Below are 22963 nucleotides of genomic sequence, written 5' to 3' on the forward strand. Positions count from 1 at the left end.
GGGCACTCAGTAAATATTAGTTATTATTTGGTATTCCCCCAGAGTACCCTTCCACAAACTCAGCGTCAGTCGTATTATTGTTTTCAAAAATCTACTGTGGTCACTGCCTCCCTTTGAGGCTAAAGGTCTTAAGAGGCCGACTGAGGTTCCCATGCTGTCCACTCGCCCAAGTCTCAGTAAATCCCCAAGTGCATTCTCTCACTGTGCTTTAACTCCTGATGCAATGTTTTCACTCCCCACCCCCAACCTAGTAAGCCGAAATCTTCTCTCATGAGTATCTGGTTATTGGCATTGCTCCCTCACTAGAATGAAAACTGAATAATAACCTTTCTCAGAACCCAAACAATGGCTGGCACATAATAAACGTTCAGGAAACACTAAATGATTGAATGACACCATGTCTATTAATTTTTTTTTCAAGATTTAGATCAGATTTTACCAATTCTATGCATGTAGTCTTTCTAGATGTCTTTATAAGATTACATTTTATTTCTTCTGGGCTCTAACAACTTTTTTTTTTTTTTTTGGATGATTTTATTCATTACATATTCACTATTAATTTTTTTTTTAAATAATAGCTAACACTGAAGAAGTGCTTAGGATAGGCCGAGTTCTTCACATATATCAAACTCACTTAATCCTCACTGTCCCATTTATAAGGTAGGTACTATTTTCATTCCATTTTTACAGACGAGGAAACTGAGGCACAAAGAAATTAAAGACTTTGGCCGAAGGCACACAGATGGTAAATGGAAGGCACCGTTCTTCACCCAGTCCAGACTTGTTCCTTTCCACTCACTGTCTCTCCTACAAAGAATCATCCGATTCCCATTTCGGTAGCACCTTTCCCCAGTTTCAGCGTCAGTGGCTCATATTATGCAGAACAGCAATTCCACGCGGCGCATACAGCATACATTAAATTAACATGTGGTTCACTCTGGAGTATCATCACCTCTCTAGGGCTTCGCGGGGTGTGCGGAGTCAGCGCCTACAACTTGCGTTGGACTTCCGGGGGATTTCAAAGATGAGGATGCACCGCCTTGTATCGGAGGGTCACCTAGTCTTCCTGAGGCCTCAAGACCCAACCCACATTTCTGGCACTTCCAGTGATCTTGAACTCTCCTTTTAGCCAACGCAGTCCATGATCTCCATCCCTGGCCTGCTATGCAAGTCAGTGGCTCTCAATTCAACGTCGCCAGGTCCGCTGGTAAATTAATAGAGTTTACCTCCTTCCCACCCTGGGAAGCAGGACTAAGGAGTGGTCCAAACCCACCTTTAACAGCCCAGCACTAGGTCCCGGGCCCGTTGCAGACCCAGCCGGAGCCCCCTGCCCTACTCCCGCCCAAAGCTTAGCGTCCAGACCCAGCGTTCCAGACTCGGCCCGCCCGCCGGCGCCACCCGCCTCCCCTCTCGCGCGGGTGACTCAACCCGGGGAAAGAGAAACCTCTCGGTTTTTTCCGACCTGGGCAGGGGCACGCGTCCCGCCCCGCCCACCACCCTAGCCCCCGCCCGCCTGAAGTTGTCCTTCTGGTTTGCGCCCGGGAAGCGCCGGCGTGGCTCCCCGGGGTGTGGCCACAGGACTTCAGCGACGCCTTGCCAAAGGGCGGCCCCCTCCCCAACCCGGAAGGCAGACCCCGCGCGGCCGCGGCGAGCCGGGCATGCTCACTGGCGCGGGCCGGCCCGCAGCCTGGGCAAGAGAGGCCCTCGCTAGGCGGCCCCCCGCGCTGCCAGCTGGACTCGGGCGGAGCCGGCGCCCCAGCGCAGGGTGGCTCTGCCAGTCCCCGCGCGCCTGAGCGGCCGCACACGTGTCCAGGCGTCACGTCCGCGCGCGCCCCCGGGGCTTGCGTCAGCTGCCGCTCCAGAAGCTGGTGGGCCGGGGTTCTGCGCACCGCTCGGGTTCGCGGCCCGCGACGCCGCCGGGAGGAGGAGTCTGGGGGCGCGGAAGACTGTTTGGAACGCCGGGGGCCGCGGAGATAGTCGGCGCAGTCCAGTCCCTCTCCTGCAGGAGCCGGCCGTTTCTGCTGCTCGGTTCCGGGCTGGGCGCGGTGGCGTTGCCTCGGAGCCTGCCGCCCGCGGGGCGCGCACCGCCTTGACCCCGGCGGCCCCGCGGCAGGCAGGCGCCCGCAGTTCCATGGTTGGTTCGGAGCGCGATGAGCCGCCCGTCCTCCACCGGCCCCAGCGCTAACAAACCCTGCAGCAAGCAGCCTCCGCCGCAGCCTCAGCACGCTCCGTCCCCGGCTGCGCCCCCGGCCGCCGCCACCATCTCGGCTGCGGGCCCCGGCTCGTCCGCGGTGCCCGCCGCGGCGGCGGTGATCTCGGGCCCCGGCGGCGGTGGCGGGGCTGGCCCGGTGTCCCCGCAGCACCACGAGCTGACCTCGCTCTTCGAGTGCCCGGTCTGCTTTGACTATGTCCTGCCCCCCATCTTGCAGTGCCAGGCCGGGCACCTGGTGTGTAACCAATGCCGCCAGAAGTTGAGCTGCTGCCCGACGTGCAGGGGCGCCCTGACGCCCAGCATCAGGAACCTGGCTATGGAGAAGGTGGCCTCGGCAGTCCTGTTTCCCTGCAAGGTAAGCCCAGGTGCCACCCGCGCACCTCCGCCTGGCGACCTCCCAGAACTCCTGTGTCCTCCACCCCACTCGTATGAGCTGAGAGGCAGGTGGCATCTCTCTTATTTTAAAAAAAGAAATGTTTACACTTGTCCACCCTCCCCCACGCCCACCTGTCCACTTTGGGAGTAACTCTGAGCTGACAGTTGCCCGAGTGCTGACCCCGGAATAATTGGCACGCGATCGTTTTTTAGAACGCATCACAGCTCTCCCCTCCAGGTGCCTGCGAACTCTGTAGACTCTGTGCTTGGTGTGCTCGGTAGGGTTAGACTGGACAAGTAAAACTTGGACCAGGAAGCTGGCGGGCGGGGTGGGGGTGGGGGGTGTTGGGGAGGGAAGAAATAAGCGAGCTAAACGCACCCTTTACCAGCGCTCCGCTTGTAAGGATCTGTACTGGATTCCCCCTGCACCCCGCGCCTGCCCTCTGCGCACGCCTGACACGTGGGAGCCCTCGGGAGTGTAGCTAAAAAAAGGGCGCCTACAGCCTGTTTTCCTCCAGCAACACGAAAACCCTGCGAACCACGCCTTTCCCTCTCCTAGCCTTCCAAGGACTAGGGAGATGTGTGTTTGTACTAAGTGGGGTGAAAACAAGAGTTGATTAGGAATTTATCAGGAAGGGCACATAGGAGCTGTTACAGTTCTCCCAAGCCCATCACTTTATTTATTTAGTTTAAAAAGTTAGCAATGCTCTTGCAAGAAAAATGCAAACCACTGAAGAAAAGTCACATGAAAGACCAAGACCTCTCACCCCCTTTCCCACCATTGTTAGGCTTACTGTGTATCTTTATAGATTTGTGTAGCCACGTTTACACTTTCACAGCTGAATATAGAATCCGGGATGTCAGCGTGTGTCAAGAAGCTTCCTAAACACACACAGACATAAATTCTTCTCCAGAAATAACTTGTGCAAATTGCTGTTGTAAAGTCGTATTATTATACGTATTTTTTCTATGTCTGAAACCTAGCTCTACCTCATTGTATTTTAAATGGCTGCCTAGTTTTTCATTGTGTGGACATATTATATAGCATCTGTTTACTTACATCTAGTAATTAAAAATCTTCAGGAGCAGTTTCTGAGACATACCTGTCTATAGTACCTCATGATCATCTAGAGCTGGACCATAAAGTTCGTTTTCTAAACTTAGAAATGGAAATCATGTCATTAATAGTCTTTTTTTTTTTTTTTTAAAGTAACTGTTCTGCCTCTTGGGCCATCTAAGCTGTCTTGCATTTCTCCTTGGTGCTGCTTATTTTTATAGGGCAAGAGCTTATTTTTAAATTAAAAATAATCCACCAGAGAATTGAAGCTTGGGACTCAAGTCAGTAAAATGAGTGATTTAATTTGGTCTGTGCCCTGCCACAAATCAAGTTTAAAATAGCATATTCAAATACAGGTTTGAATCCGTGTTTGGGCTATGGGTTTTCAGTTAACCTTAATAAATTACTCTGCTTTCAACCACCTCTCATATAATGTTGACTAATTCATCCAGCCCAGTAGTTGTTTCTCATGAAATTTGGATGTTTCTATAATTTTTTTAGGGTGATGAAGAAGATGGAAGCCTTGTGGTCAAGAAAAGATTTGGTGATAGTTGACATAAGAGTGGGTATTTGATGTTTGAGATATATCATGGGGACTGCACGGGGAGTCCCATAGGATTTCGGAGGAGCTACCTTTTCAGCTCTTCGCTTTGTCCCAAACGTTCAGTGGCTTACAGAAGAAATGGCTTTAGGTGAATTACAGTTCACAGAGGGACATTTGGTTTCAGTCAGTATTCCATAACTTATTTTTAAAAAGAAATCTCATAAGAGCATTGTGTTGCTCCCAAGAAGAAGGGAAGGAAGCAGTTATGCTATATAAAGTGTGAAGTTTCACTTTCAGGACCTAGGATTCTGGTTCCTATTGAAGCATGTTTTTTGTTCCTAATGTGTAATATGCTAGTGAAGCCCTTCTTGAAGAACAGTTCTCTTGGGAATCGGGGGTACTCAGTGTTTCTAGACATGTCCGTGGTTTTCCAAGTCCCTATTCTATTTGAATGCATTTAAGGAAAGCCATCACGTTGCAAGCTGAAACTAAACAGGGTCAACCATTCCCCTACAGACCAGGCACCAAGTTTAGAAAGTGATCTTGGAGTCACTCTTGTGTGAGAGATTCATAAAGCTGGAGAATGCATGCCTCAACTTTGACCAGTAATGCAAACTATTGACAGGACAGCTCAGCCAATTAGTTTAGATAAACCAAACTTGGATATTATACAGCAAGCACCAAAGATAGGTCAGTTGAGGGTTGAGAGCAATAGGGAGTGATCAGACCTATGTCAGACTTCAGCAAGATAGGTCTGTGTAGCGAGCCCTTGGCTTGCGCTTACTCCTGGAAATCATAGGGACTGCCTTGTCACTGCCCCTACCTGCTCTCAGAACTTCTCTTATGGGCTGGCTCATGTGAGAAAAACAATGTTGGATGATATACCAGAGCCCAGGTCTCAAGTGTAGCCGGGCGCTGCCATTGTTTGCCTGAGAGACCACCTCTTGGGGCCTTGATTTCCTCATCTGTAAATAAAGGGATTGAACTGCTTGACTTCCAAGGACCTGTAGCTTCTAGAATACCATGAAAAGAAGGAAGGCTATGTGGAATGGTTATTGGGTGCCTGTGTTCCAGCTATCTTTCAAGGGTCATCATTTATTAGTTTGCCTTTCTTTTTTTCAGATAAAGAAACAAATGTCTATAGAGAGGTTAGGGTTAAGTGACTTGTCAAGATCAGTAGGCCTGTTCATGAACCTGCATCCCAAAGGCACACATCCTTTGTGCTACGTAGGGATTTTTGCCTTTTATTCCAAGGCCCCAGACTATAACTTAAGGTTGGCACCCACCAGGAACAAACAAAACCATCTGATCGGATAAGTTTACCAGATGGGCCTCTGATGGGAACATCCCAAAGAGACAACATACATGTTCGCTATGGAATTCACTGGTAGGAATTTTGTAGGACATGTGGGATGGGCAAGTCAGGGGGAAATAGCCCACAGAATTAACATTTGGGGGTATTTCATCACAGCTCTGAACTGCTCATGCTTCAGTTGGCTCACAAATGGATTTGTTGCCAAATAGCTTCCTTACATAGGTATGGGGCCACTTAATTAAAGGCTAAAGTGTTGCCAGCACCTTTGACAGAGGGAACCACGTGCATTATTAGCTCAGGTCTCCTTTTAAGAAAAGGATCTCTATCAAAGTAGGGCTGTCTTGCACTTGTGCTATTTTTAGTCCATTCTATGGCTTGCTCTATGCCTGAGAAGTTTTGACATCCTCTTCCCATATCTCAAACCCACCAGCTCTCAGTGGAGCGTGGGTGTAGGGGGAGAAGTGAAGGTTGACATATTTGTACCCCCACTCAACAGTGTATGTTATCTGAATATCAGCCAAGTATTTCTGTCCCCAAAGGTGGGGAATGCTAAACCACTCCAGCCCACTCACACTCTGAAGCATTTTCTCTCCATTTTTTTCTTTGTTTTCTCTAAAAGTTTCTAACAGCGTGTCTCCAGATAATCACTGAACTGGAAAGCCTCAGTCAGACAAGTCTTCCCTGCAGTTGGGTTGTGACAGTGTTGCTTTTGTTCCTGAAAATAGAAAGTTAAAAGCCCCTCAGTGTGGACAAACCTAAAAGGCAGCGGGGACAGGTGAAGTGAGGGAGAGAGGTGTCTGACCCGTGGCCAAGGGTTCAGGAGACCTCAGGGAACAGTCGAGGCACTTTCTGCTCAGCCCTGGCTGATCGGCAGGGGTGAGAGTGTGGATGCAGCCTGCCAGACCTTTGGATTTTTTTTTTTTTTTTCAAGAAAAGCCAGAAACCTGGATTTTTTTTTTTAAATGTGAAGTATCTCAATTTTTTTTTTTTTTTAACATTGGCCAAATTCATATTGAAGGCCAGAACGTGCAAGCCAAACCACCCCTGTCTGCAGACCAAATTCCAGCTGCCAGCTTGCAACCTCTGGTCTGGTTCTCTTTTAGAAAGCATTCGCTGAGCCTGGAAGTTTGCCTTTAACTCTTACTCTCCGTGAACTTTGGAATTCTGAGCGGTCCCAACTGTAGGTGGTTTTATAGCTTATTTTCATCTATGTTTTGCCAAGAGAATGGTCTATCCTGGCCCCCTGGGGAGCCTGAACTGTTGTCCCAGGGACTAGACATTTGACTTTGAACAGGTCAGTTTATGTCTTTGGACCTGAGTGTCTTTAAGAGAAAGAGTTGGACTAAATCACTATAGCATTATTAAATCATTATACCATTAGGGAAAATTTTTTCCCCCTAAAATTTCACAATCTAGGGAAAAGAGTACTAGGCAAGAGACAGAACTGGGTTCTCATCCTCGCTTTGTATGACCTTGGTCCAGTCACATACTTCCCTGAGCTTGTCTGTTCATCAGTTAACAAGAATGGAGATAACACCAAGCTGGTAGGTTGCTCCGAGATGTGACTAGAATTGCTAAGTCTTTTGCTTCACCAGATCAAATGGAAGGTGGGTGGGATCAAGGCGGTTGCTGGGTGATGGATGATCAGTTGCCCAGAAGTCTGAGAGGATAAGCCACTTTGCCAAAACCATTTCAAAGGTCTTTTCTTCATCTTGAAAACTCCTCTAAGACAAAGACCATTTACTTTGGCTATTTCTCCCTGTGGTCTTCACTACTGACCGAAGTTGGCTAGGTTTCCTCTTGAAAGCGTGCGCAGGCAAGCACCAGAGTCCACGTACATCTACGGTGAGGCTCCAGATTTTCAGGAACCAAATTGACAGAATCTTTGAGTGTAAAATTAAGAACAGAAGCACTAGAGGGGCGCCTGGGTGGCTCAGTCAGTTAAGCGTCTGACTTCAGCTCAGGCCATGATCTCACAGTCTGTGAGTTCGAGCCCCGCATTGGGCTCTGTGCTGACAGCTCAGAGCCTGGAGCCTGCTTCGGATTCTGTGTCTCTCTCTCTCTCTGCCCCTTCCCCACTCTCTGTCTCTTGCTCTCTCTCATACATAGGGGCACTTGTACCCCAGTGTTTATAGCAGCACTTTCAACAATAGCCAAATTCTGGAAAGAGCCTAAATGTCCACCAACTGATGAATGGATAAAGAAGTTGTAGTTTATATATACAGTGGAATACTACTTGGCAAAGAGAAAGAATGAAATATGGCCCTTTGTAGCAACGTGGATGGAACTGGAGAGTGTTATGCTAAGTGAAATAAGTCATACAGAGAAAGGCAGATACTATATGTTTTCACTCTTATGTGGATCCTGAGAAACTTAACAGAAGACCATGGGGGAGGGGAAGGGAAAAAAAGTTACAAAGAGGGAGGGAGGCAAACCATAAGAGACTCTTAAAAACGGAGAATAAACTGAAGGTTGATGGGGTGGAGGGAAGGGAAAGTGGGTGATGGGCATTGAGGAGGGCACCTGTTGGGATGAGCACTGGGTGTTGTATGGAAACCAATTTGACAATAAATTTCATGTTAAATAAATAAACTAAAATTTTAAAAATTTAAAAAATTTAAAAAGGAAGAAAAAAAAAAAAGAACTGAAGCACTAGAATGCTGGGTAGGAGCCCTAAAGTTTATGCTGATTCTACACATAGTTGGCAGGCATTTTTCACAGGTCACCACCTTCTAGAACTAGGAGTAAATCACTGTGACTTAAAGTTGACATTAAAGTTGACCAGAAGGGAGGAGAACTGAAAGGTACAGCAGGTCTGGTCTGTAAAATGCCTAACCTGAGATTGGATTAGATCCTCCTGTTCTGTGTTAGATCCCCTTTTTTTTTTTTGAAGCTCCTACAAAATACCGTATGCGTATGACTACAGTAAGACCTTATAAAATGTAAGAGCCAGACTCGTGCAGACAAAATTTGTGAACGATGGCATTTTTCACGCAAACTCATAAGGTCCTCACTCCTTGAAAGGGACACACAGTAGGTACACATTTGCTAAAGCGAACGCCGGGTGCAATACATTGTGTATTACTGGCGAGTTGTGCAGGGTGGGATCATACATGGGGCATCAGAATATGACTCTGCTCTGCACATACTGAAGAGGAAAATAAGAAAGCTAAAAAGTTTTCCTGATTAAATATATCTTTATGTTAAACCTGAGAATGTGCTTTCTAAAGCTTACTAGAGATAGTGAAACTTCTCTAGCAGAATTTCATCACTTTTAACCCAGGTCCTCATCTAGCTCCATTAGCTTTTCTTAAACATTGGGAAACTGTTGGTCTCATCTCCAGTTGGTTTTCTGTAGTGATTTTTCGACTATATGGTGTCTGTGAGATAAAAGATTACCCCTTCCCAGTGTTTGGCCACAGACACTGTAGACGGATGAAAGATATACCTGTGTTAAATGTGTGGGCCTGGGCCCTATTTTAAAACTTCGAATGGACAAAAGTAGTATCTTTGGGTTACTCCTATCCCCAGGCTACCTTCTCCTCTAGTAGTTTTTTTGTTTGTTTTTTTCTTAATTTAGTTTTGAGAAACAGAGACAGCGCGAGTGGAGAAGGGGCAGAGAGAGAGAGAGAGGGAGGCACAGAATCCGAAGCAGGCTCCAGGCTCCAAGCTGTCAGCAGAGTCCGACGCGGGGCTCGAACTCATGAGCTGTGAGATCATGACCTGAGCTGAAGTCCGACACTTAACCGACTGAGCCACCCAGGCGCCCCTCTGCTAGTAGTTTTGAGGGAGGCCCTTCTCGAACCTCCTAGTCCAGATCCCCGCTGCATCCCCACATGAGGGGTTTGGTGACTTCTCCAAACCTCAGCAGCTCCTTGGTAAAATAGGGTGCACACTGGGTTGTTGTGAGCATCAAACATGGTAATAATTCATGCAAAGTGCCTAGCACAGCCCCAGCACTGAACCACAGCACGGTTAGAAGCTAGCAGAAAACAAATGGTCAGTGTGTGAGGTCAAGTCCAGGCATAAACTTTAAAAAGAAAAAAAAAGAACTTCTTTTCTCCCACATACTCTCCTACTGAGTTTCTCTTCCCTCCTCCTTATCATGTAGGTTTTCATACAGCTGAGTTACTCTGGCCCCGGCATCAGTTTTTCAGTGACAAGGCCTCATGTTTTTCATTTCTATAAGGCTTTCAGAGGAGAAAGCCTGGTTAGATTAGGCAGTGTTTTTTAACATGTATATTTTATTTTACACATTATAAAGTATGTTTTTAAAAGTTATCATTATTTTAAAATGTAGAACATATAAAAATATAAAATTAGGGGCACCTGGGTGGCTCAGTCAGTTAAGAATCTGCCTTGATTTCAGCTCAGGTCATAATCTCAAGGTTGTGAGTTCGATCCCCACATTAGGCTCTGACCTGGACATGGAACGGGTTTAAGTTTCCCTCTCTCCCTCACTCTCTGCCCCTCCCCCACTTGCACTCTCTCTCAAAATATAATATATAGTTAAAATATATATTTATATATAATATGTATATGCAGTTAAAATCTCTTATAATCCTCCCACCTAGAAATAACCACTATACCATTTTTGCATTTGTCCTTACAAACTTACATCGACATCAGTGGGGTTTTTCACTCAAAGAAAAGCAGGTAAGATAAACCACACACAATGTCATAACATATTTTTTCATCTAACACATCGTGACTGCTTTTCAACATTGGTAAATAGTCTTTAAGTTCATGTTTAATGGCTGCATAGTATTCTAATAGTACCAGAGATGTTTAAGCAAGCTCCCATTTGCGGTCATTTGAATCATTCGGTTAAAAAAAATTTTTTTAAGTACTGCTAGAGCAGTTCTTGTGCATAGAAAAGTAATTATTTCCTAACGGTAACTTCCTAGAAGTTGGATGGTAGGGCCAAAGGGTATGTGTAGAAATGAAAAAGCTTTTGATAGCAGAGCCAAACTGCTTTCTCACTTGGAATCCTTCACAATTGAGTGTCCATTTCTTTACACCATCACCTACAATGGGTGTTATCCTTTTGGCTTTTTTTTTTAACACTACTGCCTGCTTTTTCTCCCTGATGGAACCTTGGGCCAGAGCTGGCTCTTCCTGACTACCTACTAACTTTCATATCCCCCCATACCTGGGAATCTCCTGCAGCCTCTCCCTCCTACAAACCATCTGACCAGCCAGTCCTTGCCTCCCCCGCAACCCCCTCCTTCTGAAGCTACGAGTCTAACAGAGGAGACAGATGTGCCCGCAGAGCCCTCCTCAAGCAGCAGGAGCAGAGGAGTCTAGAGACCTCTCAGCAGTGTTGGGGGACAGAGCTGCATTATGTAGGATAAGCAGCTATCTACCCACAAAGAAAGAAGGGATGGAAGGTCCTGATGGGGTTACGTAGGGAGGCCAGCAGAGCTGCTTGTACAGAGTGTTGTTTACCTTGTCTGAACGAGGCATATTATCTCGTGTTATCTCCTCCTCATCACTTTGTAAAGGAAACAGGACACAGTTAGTATCCTGCCTAAGAGATTTGCCCAAAGTCCTACAGTTTGTAAGTTCAGGGAACAGAAACTCCAGGACGGGCCTTGTAATTACACACACAGTGTCTTTTCCCCCTCAGCCTCCTGCCTTTCCCGTTATCGGCTTCGCCCCTCCCTGAGGAACAACGATCTCCCCTCCCATTCCAAATTCACATAATGGCTTCTGGCGGGATGACCCCGGTATCAGGAGGGCCCTCTTATTAAGGTTGCCAGGTAAACTACAAGGTGCCCACTTAAATTTGAATTTCAGATCAACAATATTTGGTGCAATTTCAGGTAATTTTCTTTTGGTGCAAGTATAACCCAAATGTCGCCTGGGACATCCTGGGCATCTTGTGTTTTCAGTTGCTAGATTGGGCAGCCCTGCCCCTTAAGTCTTCCGGTGAATGCGGTTGTTTTAGTTGAGAAATAAAGACTGCAGAGGGATGCAGCCCTGTTGGAGGCGGGTCGTAGCGTTTAGTCTGATTATGCAGGTGGGAGCCTGGCTTGGAGGAGTAAGGGCATAGTGACAAAGAGCGGGCGAGGCACTGGTAGGGTGGCAGAAAGCCTTTAATTCCGGCTCTGACCCTGAGGTGCTTTTGTTTGCTTGAACCCACGCTCTAAAGGCACCTCACAAAACTGCTTCTCCGGGAGACTGTGTCGTTGCCTGCTGACTCTGGTCTGGCCGTGGTCAGATGAGAAGCGTGTCTGGTCAAACGTCAACTTTTGTTTGAAGTTTCTGAGATTAAAAATAACCCCCTGCCAGCCCAAGGAGGCTTTGTACGGCCAGATGCGCTCCCCTCCCCAACGGCGGGATGTTCTCAGATGACCGGGCTAACATCGCCCCAGTCTGCCCCCAGGACACCTGTTGTAAAAAAGTCGTCTGCACCGTGGGGTTTGTCCACATTCTCTCAGGCAAACAGAGGAACTCTTGAGCCCACGACTTTATTTTTTTTTTTATTATTATTATTTTAATGTTTATTTATTTTTGAGACAGAGAGAGACAGAGCATGAACGGGGGAGGGTCAGAGAGAGAGGGAGACACAGAATCTGAAACAGGCTCCAGGCTCTCAGCTGTCGGCACAGAGCCCGACGCGGGGCTCGAACTCACAGACCGCGAGATCATGACCTGAGCCGAAGTCGGCCGCTTAACCGACTGAGCCACCCAGGCGCCCCAGAGCCCACGACTTTAATTAGCATTGCCTTCTCCAGCAGAAAGCTCATGAAGTTAGATGTCCGTGTTTTCTTAGTCTCGCCACCATTTGACGGTGCTGGCCCTGAGTGATACCGTCTTCTCATAATAATCAGTATCCGTGGAACCGTTACGGAACCTTTGGCTGAGGATTCTTTGCGCTGCCTCACAGTGGAGGTAAGGAATCCGCCCTCTGGGGTAGTGCAGATCCACTAAGGTTCTTAGAGGATGGTGGCTAGACAGATGCAGGTTGAGCATCGTGACTGAGGCACAAGAAGAGAGTTCACTTTCTCCTGTTGCCCAAGTCTAACCTTAATGAGAGTCCGCGGATGAGTGGTCAACGGTTTTGTAGATCCACGCAGAGGTGACATGGTAGGCTCAATTTGCGCTACACGGAACGCAAGGTAACTGAACTCTAACTGGTGGTTGTAACCCCCCCTCTTTTTTAATATTTATTTATTTTTCAGAGTCAGGGGGGAGAGAGAAGGAGAGGGAGGGGGCAGAGACACAGAATCCCAAGCAGGCTCCAGGCTCTGAGCTTTCAGCACAGAGCCCGACGCAGGGCTCGAACTCAACGACTGTGAGATCGTGACCTGAGCCAAAGTTGGACGCTTAACTGACTGAGCCACGCAGGCACTCCAGTAAACTCATTTTAAACAAGAGGGATATAGAGCCGCTCGAATGACAACCGTATCATTTCCCCATCTATGTGAGATTGCAGAAAAGCTTCAAACACCCCCACCCCGAATAGTTTATGTAAATAAAATATGTGAGATGCCTTTATGAAAAATAACAAAACCCATAGTGACCGAAGTCTAATAAAGACATTTTTCCTTCTTGATCTCAAGATATATTGATTTTTTAAAATTCTAAGTTCCATAGTAAGACTTTTAATTAAAGTAAAATTAATACGGTGGAGAACAATCATCTGCAAATAAACCTAATGTCTGTTCATTTACCAACAAATGTCAGGTGGGCAGGAAGTAGGCAAATCAGTAAATCAATGAACAAAATAAATAGACCCATAAATTAACTAGAAAATAACCTGTGATCATCCACTGATATTTTGAGGGCAGAGTAACAGACTTTTAGTCATGAAGGAGCTAGTTCGACTTGCTAGAAGTCCTTTTAGAAAGTGGTAAAATTGGGGCACCTGGGTGACTCAGTCAGTTAAGCATCTGACTTCGGCTTAGGTCATGATCTCGTGGTTCATGAGTTCGAGCCCCACGTCAGGGTCTGTGCTGACAGCTCAGAGCCTGGTGCCTGCTTGGGATTCTGTCTCCCTCTTTCTCTGCCCCTCCCCTGCTTGCACTCTGTTTGTGTCTCTTAAAAAGAGTTTTTTTTAAGTGGTAAAATCTGGGGCCACCTGCACGGCTCAGTTGGTTGAGCATCAGGGTCTTGATTTTGGCTCAGGTCCTGATCTCACGATCCCTGAGATTGAGCTCTGCATTGGGTTCTGCACTGATGGTGTGAAGCCTCCTTGGGACTCTCTCTCTCCCTCTCTCTCCGCCCCTACCCTGCTTGCACTTTCTCTCTCTCTCAAAATAAACATTAAGAAAAAGTGGTGAAATCTAAGTTTAACTGCCAGTTAAAATGTAATTTCACCATGCTTTGGTTCTATATGAGGTTTAACTACAACTGCCATTCAAACAAGTTTTTTTTTTTTTAATTCTTTTTTGAATTTTTTAAAAATGTTTATTTTTGAGAGAGACAGACAGAGCATGAGTGGGGGAGAGGCAGAGAGAGAGAGGGAGACACAGAATCCAAAGCAGGCTACAGGCTCTGAATTGTCAGCACAGAGCCTGATGCCAGGCTTGAACCCACAAACCAAGAGATCATGACCTGAGCCCAAGCTGGGAGCTTAACCAACTGAGCCACCCAGACACCCCTTTCATTCAAACAAGTCTTAAGAATGTTGAGGGGCGGGGGGGAAAGAATGTCAAGAAGAGAAAGACCTCTACCAATAGTCCCCTAATTATCTGCTGATCATACATAGTAAGTTATACCGCCAAGAGATCATCCTTCCACCTGAACTGGTATAACCCAGATTCCACGTGTGAGTTCACCTCCCCGGGAGTAAAAGAGGTTTACCTGTGTAAGACAAAGGGGGCATGGGTAGCTTCATCCTGGAGCCTCTTTATGACATGTCTGGAATCAAGTAGAGGAATTTCCCTTGGACCACTAAGCGTGATAGATAATGAACCTGCAGTGGCTAGTTAGGATAACAATGAGACTGTAGTCCAGGGCCAACAACTTTTAAAGGATCAGAGGAGCAATGGAGAAAGCTTTGTCTTCCATGAGGGGCAGAGAGATCAAAGAAGTGTTGGTTATTATAACAACTGATGTCTTCATTGTAAAAATTTATTGGTTCACTAAAATGACTCCCAAGAGCTTCTAGTAAATAAAAAAGAAAAATTAAGTAACTTAGTTGCTTTTACCGGTAGGTATGCAGTTAAAAGTATATATTCTTTAAAAAAAAAAAAAAAACAACACCCTAGTATAAAATTTAATTCATTCAACCAACCCTGCAGAAAGAATCTCTGCCCCATGGAGGATAAATATGCTAACTCAGTCCCTGAATTCTGTAACACGTTTTTATTTTTATATGATTTCAAATTTCCACAACGGTTGTAATAATAGTACAAAAATATTCCCATATGCCCTTTATCCAGACTCAGCAGTTGTTTCCTTTTTGCCCCATTTGCATTTTCATTTTGTGTGTTCTTACTTCATACATACAGTTATTTAGCCATTTTAATATAATCTGCAGACATCTTGCCCCTTTCCCCCAAATACTGCACTGTTTCTCCTAAAAACAAGGAGGTCTTCTTATATAATTATGGTCCCGTTATCAAAATCAAGAAATGTGACCTGCAGTAGATACTATTGTCTAATCCACGGTTCATATTCAAACTTCAGTTGCTGCCCCAGTAATGCCCTTTGTAGCAGACCCCGGTCTGGGGTCCTACATTGCATTTAGCCGTCTGTGTGCATTTTGTGATCATTACAGTTTATTAGATGGACAGAAGAGCACACTTTGCTTTTGCTTACTCTAAGACCACGAGGTCGTTTCTTGGATTTAATTCAAACGTTTACGAGCATCAACAACAAAATATTGATCGTGCTTTGTTTTTTCTGAGACACTCTCCTTTGAGGCGCCGGCAGATGGTTTGCTAATAAACTTCAGTTTCCTAGGAGGTGTAAGTGGGCAGGGGCGGGGCGGTGACCCCACAGTCCCTGAGCAGGGACATGCTTCTGCCGGAGCTCAGGGTGCCTCCATTCTAGTAACCTGTTGGTTGTTGGAGCTCAGGAAATTGTTCTTGAATTGCAGGGACTCACACTTAATGAAATAGATTAAGTAACCTGTTCTAAACCAGTCACAGGATCCATGACCTTGACTAGCACTCTGGCTAAGTAGGGTTATTCTGTTTATGTGCTCATTCCATAAACAAATACAATGTGACTGCGTTTATTAGGTAAATAACAGGTGTCTAGTGTTTGTTTTCTGACGTATCTCATCAGATTTGTGTGTGAACGGGTTCCTCTGCCAGAAAAGGAAAAACCCTACCTAAATTCCAACTTAAATACACCCTTCAAACCCCATGCCCAGGGAAAGAATTGGCACTAGTTCCTGCTTTCTGCAAAGACTTAAAACTGAGGCACCAGGTCACATGTCGCCTTTCACAGCAGAACACGTTTGCACAAGAGTTTTGAGCCACCGCAACCTGAAAAGTTTCTAAAGAGCAGTCAGAAATGTTATGTCAGCATTTGTTTCTCATTCTGCCGGCTCATCTTCCCCCTCCCTACATTCTGCTTTAGCTTGGGGCTTCCGTGTGCGGGTGTATCCCTGCGCCCTCGCTCCCAAAAGAGGTTTGCTTAAAGGGAATTCCCACTTCACCTCACCCCACCCCCTGGGGGACCGTGAGCAGCTGTGGCCCTGTGGAGAAATCTCGTTTATAGGTGTGGACGTGTCCCCAGGACACACAGGCAGCCCCAGCGCTCTGTCTCAGGAACAAGAGTGTGCAGCAAGAACCGGGGATCTCAAGGAAAGCTGGCATCCTCTGGATCCTTACTGTTTGGTGGGGCAAGCCCCAGCCAGGGTGTGAGAAGTGAAACCTCAGGACTTTCTTGCCAGGTACCAGAGAAGATGGGAGGGCCTCCTTACTGGTTACTTATTCGTGACGTGCTGCTCCGCTCTTCATTCCTTAGGGAGAAGCGTTGTCATGAAGGGCTGTTTTTTCTCCTTGCAATCCAAGAAAGAAGTTAGTATTAGGACCTGCCTGCTTCCAGAAGCAGTGTGTCTGCGGACCCTGGGCTTGGGGGTGGGGGGCGGGTTGGGGACTGGGGGTTAAGGCAGATGTAAGTTTCTTTTACTGAGAAACAAAGTTTCTTTGTTTCTTTTACTGAGAACATTGATTCTTTGACTCCAGAATTACATCCCCTACCTTGAAAGAGCACTGGAGGAGGAGCACGGGAATGCAGGGCTTGCCCTGCGTGCAGGGCTTGCCCTGCGTGTGGCCAGAAATGGCCATGTGGCCATGATGAGTCAGTCAGTCTGTAGAACGGGTAGAACTAGCACCCTGGCCTACCTCCAGGATCTGCAAACCACCAGGCTCTCCTTGTGTGTCTCTTCACTGGCAGCTGGCATTCCCGAGCTGTCCTGGGTAGTGCCCGTTGGGTGGGGAATGACCAGACTGACCTGCTTACTGGTGTGGGCCCCTTCTCACAACTGGCATTGTGGCTGCCCAGCCAGGTTTTGTCATTCATCAGAATCAACCCCAGGCCATTCTGCCCTTCCCCAGACATTTGGCCATGCCTGTTACATTCCTAGGTGTCACAATGGGGAAGGATTGCTACTGGCATCGAGTGGGTAGAGGCCAGGGATGCTGCTAAACATCCTACAGTGCACAGCACAGCCCCCACCATGAAGGATGATCTGGTCTAAAATGTCAGTACAGGTATCCCCCACTTTTTCAAAGTCCATTTGACATGATTTTGCTTTTACAAAAGACCTGTTTTTGCTAACCAAAAGAAATCCAAAGAGGATTTTCACATCTACGAAAGAAGGTGGAAAGGGAAAATAGCGTTCAGCATTTCTTGGGCAGTGCACATCCTGAGCAGCAGGAGTGGCCTCACCTAGCTTCTTCCCTGGGACCTACACTCAGCATCAGGACTCCATAGCTTTGAACTGCATCTGTGAGCATCTGTGCTTTATCTCAATTGATTTTGTGCATCTGTTAGCAAGATGTATCCTAAGGTATCAGAGAAGCCCAAGAGAGGTTATTTCTTGGCACTAGGAATGCTGGAAAAGTTTTTCATCTAAGTTAATGGCGATTGCTTCTTTGCTTTATGCCATTTTGTCTCACAAAGGGTTTTGTAGAAACACTGTACGTTCAGATAGCGGGGAAAACCTGTAGTGCTACTGTACAGGAACCCAGAAAACAAACTAAATTGTCAGTAAAGTCCCCGAGGGTATCTGGACCTGCCTTCTCATTTAGGTTTCATCCCCACTGTTTGCTCCGCTCCCCCAATGCTGGAACCGGTTGGAGCTGTTCCAGCCATAGTCCACTTTGCCTACAGTGAAGCTTTCCCAATCTCCTCCTCAGCCCATCCCCACTTTGAAATCGACTGTCACCACCACCACCACCCCCCCCCCCCGCCGCCCCACCAATCTTTGTTTGCATAGTTGTCTGTACTTCTGATAGTCTTGAGTTATTTGTTGTTGCATGGCATGGCCCCTCTCCACCGGAAACCCCAGGAGGGCGGGATCTGCAGCGGATTCCCTCTGTGTGCTCCAGGACAGAGGTTGGCAGCCCTGAGGAACCCTCGGAGCTGGTCAGGAAGACACAAGCGAGGGGCCGGTACAATTTGGGTTTGCCGCTCAGAGGCACCTAGAGAGCCTACAGCGTCAGGGAATTCAGACTCTGAACCCTCCCTCTGATCCCCGGATGCGAGCCCCTATTCCAGAACAATGCCGCAACAAGTATGCAGTGTAGCACAAGAGCGCATGCGTCTGTGTGCGTGTGAGTGCACGCATATTTAAAGTTTAGATCTTTTCTTTTTAGAGATCATCTCTTATCCAGTCGTCATAAAAGTGGCACCAGTGGTCATGAAGACACGCCCTCGCCCATGATGGAAAAGAGAAGGAATAGATTGCCTTTAAAGTTCAGCCTGTTTAGAAAAAGCAGAGTAAGCACCTAACACTTTAAAAATATACTTATTTAAGTTAATAGAGGCTGTAGCAAGATATTTTTTTGTAAGGTCGTTGTCCACACGAATGCTAAGTAGCGCCTTTTCTATTTGTGTAGCTTGGGGGAGGTTCCCTGTTCTCTATATTGGGCTGAAGGAAGAGTGAGTGGTTTGTAAGACAAACCAAATAATTCAGAATGTAAAAATTCCTACCTGAGCTACACAAGAAAAAGTTCTAAAATGATTGCTAGATGATAAATATTTGTTGTACATCTGAGTTCGTGAACACAGAGTGGTTTGGGGCTTCGGGTCAGGGGCTTCGGGTCAGGGATACAGGTGGTATCCTTCCCTACACTCTTTGCCAGAGTTCATCTCATTCTTGGAATGATTCGTGGGCAGCTGCGATAAATGGCCCGTTCCGAAACTTCTTCAGATCCAAGGATCAGGGACTTGTTTCAGCCAGAGAATCTGCCACAGAATCTGGACTAATTCTTGCTATTTTTATTGTGGGTAATGTGTGTTTTTAAGCTGGGCAGAAATGCCTTACCCATCACTCACAGAAAAACACCAGAAGGCTCTGTATTCCTAACCACACCCTAGATTTAAAACACAGTTAGTAGGGATTTTGTTTTTTTTAGGGGCCTTAAACTGTGAAGAACACAAAGTAGAAATACATATGGATAAATAAGTTTGTTTTTCCTTCTGATTATAAAGTTTTTTTATACCCATGCTTTTAAAATTAGACCATGGTTTAAAAAGATGAATAAGCATTCCCTATGGGCACAGTAAATAATGAAAACATTTCTGCCAAGTTCTCTTGAAGGTTATTATAATCCACTTTAGGTGTGGGGGAGAAACCAGCTGCATTTCTTTCTTTAAGCCACCCACTTCCTCATGAGGGGAGACTCCTCTCCCTAAGAATGGAGACTGCCTTCTTGCCCTCCTCTCAGTGAGTCCAGTTTAGGGTCCTGTGTGGAGAAGGTCCCCAGTGCCTGCTTGTTGCTAGTGACAGATTCATCTGTGGAGATTAGGATTTGACCGACTTCAAGTTTATAAGGGGTTTACCCCTGGGCAGTGTAGTGACCATCCAAACAGACACAGACACATTTGTTAGCAAATGGGCACGGCATCTTAGACACATGGCCTGGCCCTGCCCACCTTCGCTGTCTTTACGTCTTGGTAGCGGGGTGGGGGAATCCAAGCGGGGTCACGCAGCCGATGTACCTGCCACCACGAGCTTGAGGGGGATGCGGCCGGCTTCTAGTTTCACCCAGAAAGGTGATTCAGGTTTCCTGATTCGTCACAACACACCAGCACAGCTCTCTGGGGAAGTGTCTATCTGTGGGCTGGTGCCCCATCTGGTATCTAGGAGTTAACAGTGTCATTCTTGGGAGGGTTGGGAGAAGTCTGGTTGTTTGCTGTGTGGTCTTTTCCCAAGATAGGTGTGATTTATTCATCAGGACTGTCATCCCAAGTGCAAGGGAGAAAAAGGTTTGGTTCCTACCCTATTAAGGCAGCATTTGAGGGACAGACTGACTATCAGAAAGCTCGTCTGGGACAAGTGCCTGCCCTGGAACTTGAGGAAGTGGTCTGGACCCTCCTCATTTTAACCTCCACTGGCTGGAACCCACCTGGCCGGCAGGTTCCCGAGCTGGTACAGTAGCTCTTGGGTATGTTTTCCCGTCACCCAAAAAGTGTATGTGGAGCCCCTTGGGACTGGGGATGGGTAAAAGGTGAGGAAAGTGAGGTCATAGTTCCAGCGATGTGGGGGGCCTTCAGCCCCCTTCCGCCCTGACTGCTCACTCCCGCAGGCAAGAGCAGGGAACTGCGGGGGCAGCCGGCCCGCAGCCGGCCTCTCAGTCACCAGCTTGAGCTAGGAAGAAGGGGCAGGGGACAACCAAGAGGAATTAAACTGTTTTCATAATTGTCTCTGGGTGAAAACCAGTCTGGAGGTAACCCTGTTCCTTGCCCAGCCGCACACCTAAGCAATTTGAAGTTCTCAAAAATTCTTTAGGTTTCACAGAAAATACGGGGAAGGCCCGGTTTCCTAGGGCTGGCTCAGCAATGCCGTTTGAGATGTTAATAGTAAGGAGCACTTCAGTTCTCACGTTTTCAACAATGTGGGAGTGAGGACGTGACCCGCCGTCCCTTCCCGGCGGAGGACATTCCCAGTTTTATGTATGGCAAGACTGAGGATGAATACGAACTGAGACTTGTGGTCTTAACTCCTCTCAAGCGAAAGTAGTTGAGATAAGAATTCAGTTTAAGCCCCGGAAACCTAAGTGAGTGAATCGTCTTAGAGGTTTGCACCAGTAGGAGTTTTGAGAAGGCGCGATGGCTCAACGTGTTAATCTTTCTGTCCTTGCAGTATGCCACCACGGGCTGTTCCCTGACCCTGCACCACACGGAGAAGCCAGAACACGAAGACATCTGTGAATACCGTCCCTACTCCTGCCCTTGTCCCGGTGCTTCCTGCAAGTGGCAGGGGTCCTTGGAAGCCGTGATGTCCCATCTCATGCACGCCCACAAAAGCATTACCACCCTCCAGGGAGAAGACATCGTCTTTCTAGCCACAGACATTAACCTGCCGGGGGCTGTCGACTGGGTGATGATGCAGTCGTGCTTTGGCCATCACTTCATGCTGGTGCTGGAGAAACAAGAGAAGTACGAGGGCCACCAGCAGTTCTTCGCCATCGTGCTGCTCATTGGCACCCGCAAACAAGCCGAGAACTTTGCCTACAGACTGGAGTTGAACGGGAACCGGCGGAGACTGACCTGGGAGGCCACGCCCCGGTCCATCCACGATGGGGTGGCCGCGGCCATCATGAACAGCGACTGCCTTGTTTTTGACACAGCCATTGCGCATCTGTTTGCAGATAATGGCAACCTTGGAATCAACGTGACCATTTCTACATGTTGTCCATGAGGCACCGAGGTTATTTGGGCGCAGTGCTCTGTGGTTAATAAAGGTTTTTATAGATGTTTTATTCACTGTGTCTTCACAAGTCAAGACCCACAGTTACCCCCCATGTTCTGTTTGAACAGCAGCTTCCCATCTGGCACTGGCCCAACAAAGTTCACTACACAGGAACGAATGGGGTTGGCCTATTAGTCATTTGGAGTCTGTTCTGTGATCTGAAATCAACTTTCTTACGAAATTGTACTTACTTACTGAACAGCACTTGACAGGTTGCTCAGGGCTCCTGTAGGCCAGTACGTTAGGAATTAGAGGCTCCTTCCTGTCTGACTCTCTCTATTGGTCTCGCCAAGTTGACAAAAGCACAGTGACTGTCGATAGATACCTTAACCTTTATCTTGTTTTTAGGGAGTAGGAATTGTTTTAGTCTTTCTCAAACTGGATGGCTGATGGCTAACCAATATGCACAGAGCCCCCCATAGTACTCATCTTAAACATGCAGATTTGTGGAGCCTGTGCATTTAACAGTCTCAAGTGATTCTGTTCGACAATAAAGTTTGAGAATTACTGAGTTAAATTGTGGAAAGGGTCCAGATTTTAAAGGTGCTTTACGACTGCCCTCTACTGATACCGTTTGTCTTTCTACGGCTTCATTCCCTCCTCACCCCTGAGCTGCCGCTCCCAAATTAAAACCAGAACTGCAGATCCCCATGAGCACACTCCTGAGATTTGGTCACTGTCTTGTGTTTGGGGTGGATTGCCTAGAAAAGCGAATGGTATGGCCATTGATAGTTCTCACCTAATTAGGTTTTGCTCATCACTAGTACAGATGACCTGTTTACACGTGGCTTCCCTCAGAGGCCATCCTTGACTGTAGCTGGTGGGAAAGACTAGATCAGTAGAGTTGGAAAAGCTTTATAACCAGTGTCATATGCTTGCTATTTAAAGGTATGTGTTGGGTGGTTGTTGTTGTTTTTTTGCCACATTCACTTTAGTTTTTTAATAAATATTTTCCAAAAATGAATATTTGGCTTTCTTGTCCCCGTTGAATAATGTTCATTTAGGGGGTGCCTACCACGTGCAGGCACATGAAACTTCACGGCTACGTTGGGCTTGGAGCTATCGCTATTTCCACACGAAGAAACAGCCATTTGCCCAAGGTCATGACACAGGTCCGTATTAGATAGAACTGGGGTCCAAACTCACTTCCTTGAACCATGGACTGCCATTGGTGTTGCAGGTCTCTCCCTTGGAGATGTTCTTTTAGGTGCCAGCACCGTGGAAGAAGAGTATTTCTCCTGCTTTACAGAATCAGAAGAAGAGGCTTGGCCAGGGCTGATGTCCAGAGTCCTGGGTTTGAGCCAGGGTGATCCACTCCCTCGGTCCTGACCCTGAAGTCTCCAAGGAATTCGGAATATTAGCCCCAAATGCCTGATGAGGACTAAAGACTGCCTGAACTTAGCAGCCCAATGGCATTAGAGTAGCACCTTGTGGAAGGGATGGCTTTAGAGTTGTTTCGATTTTTTAGGTGAGATGTGGTATTGGGCTTTTATCCAGGATAGAGTTCTGGCAGGCAAGGAAGGTTCTAGAAAGTTTCACCGTACACAGCATGGCCATAGACGTTTCTGCCACAA

General features: G+C 47.0%; 1 protein-coding gene and 1 long non-coding RNA gene across 2 annotated transcripts; one reads left to right on the forward strand and one right to left on the reverse strand.

Annotated features, from left to right (window-relative positions):
- The first annotated feature begins 1981 nt into the window (after positions 1–1981).
- Positions 1982–21399, forward strand: SIAH2 (siah E3 ubiquitin protein ligase 2). The gene is made up of 2 exons (XM_042956451.1): positions 1982–2567; positions 20781–21399. Exons 1-2 carry the CDS (start codon positions 2151–2153, stop codon positions 21336–21338), a joined length of 975 nt encoding a protein of 324 aa, XP_042812385.1. The 5' UTR covers positions 1982–2150; the 3' UTR covers positions 21339–21399.
- On the reverse strand, positions 15717–17115 carry LOC122230560. The gene is made up of 3 exons (XR_006207547.1): positions 16813–17115; positions 16389–16466; positions 15717–15959 (listed from the first exon to the last, which is right to left on the reverse strand). It is a non-coding gene; the product is annotated as an uncharacterized LOC122230560 (long non-coding RNA).
- Positions 21400–22963: the final 1564 nt, after the last annotated feature.

The sequence above is a fragment of the Panthera tigris genome, chromosome C2, assembly GCF_018350195.1.
Source record: "Panthera tigris isolate Pti1 chromosome C2, P.tigris_Pti1_mat1.1, whole genome shotgun sequence".
NCBI classification, from domain to species: domain Eukaryota; kingdom Metazoa; phylum Chordata; class Mammalia; order Carnivora; family Felidae; genus Panthera; species Panthera tigris.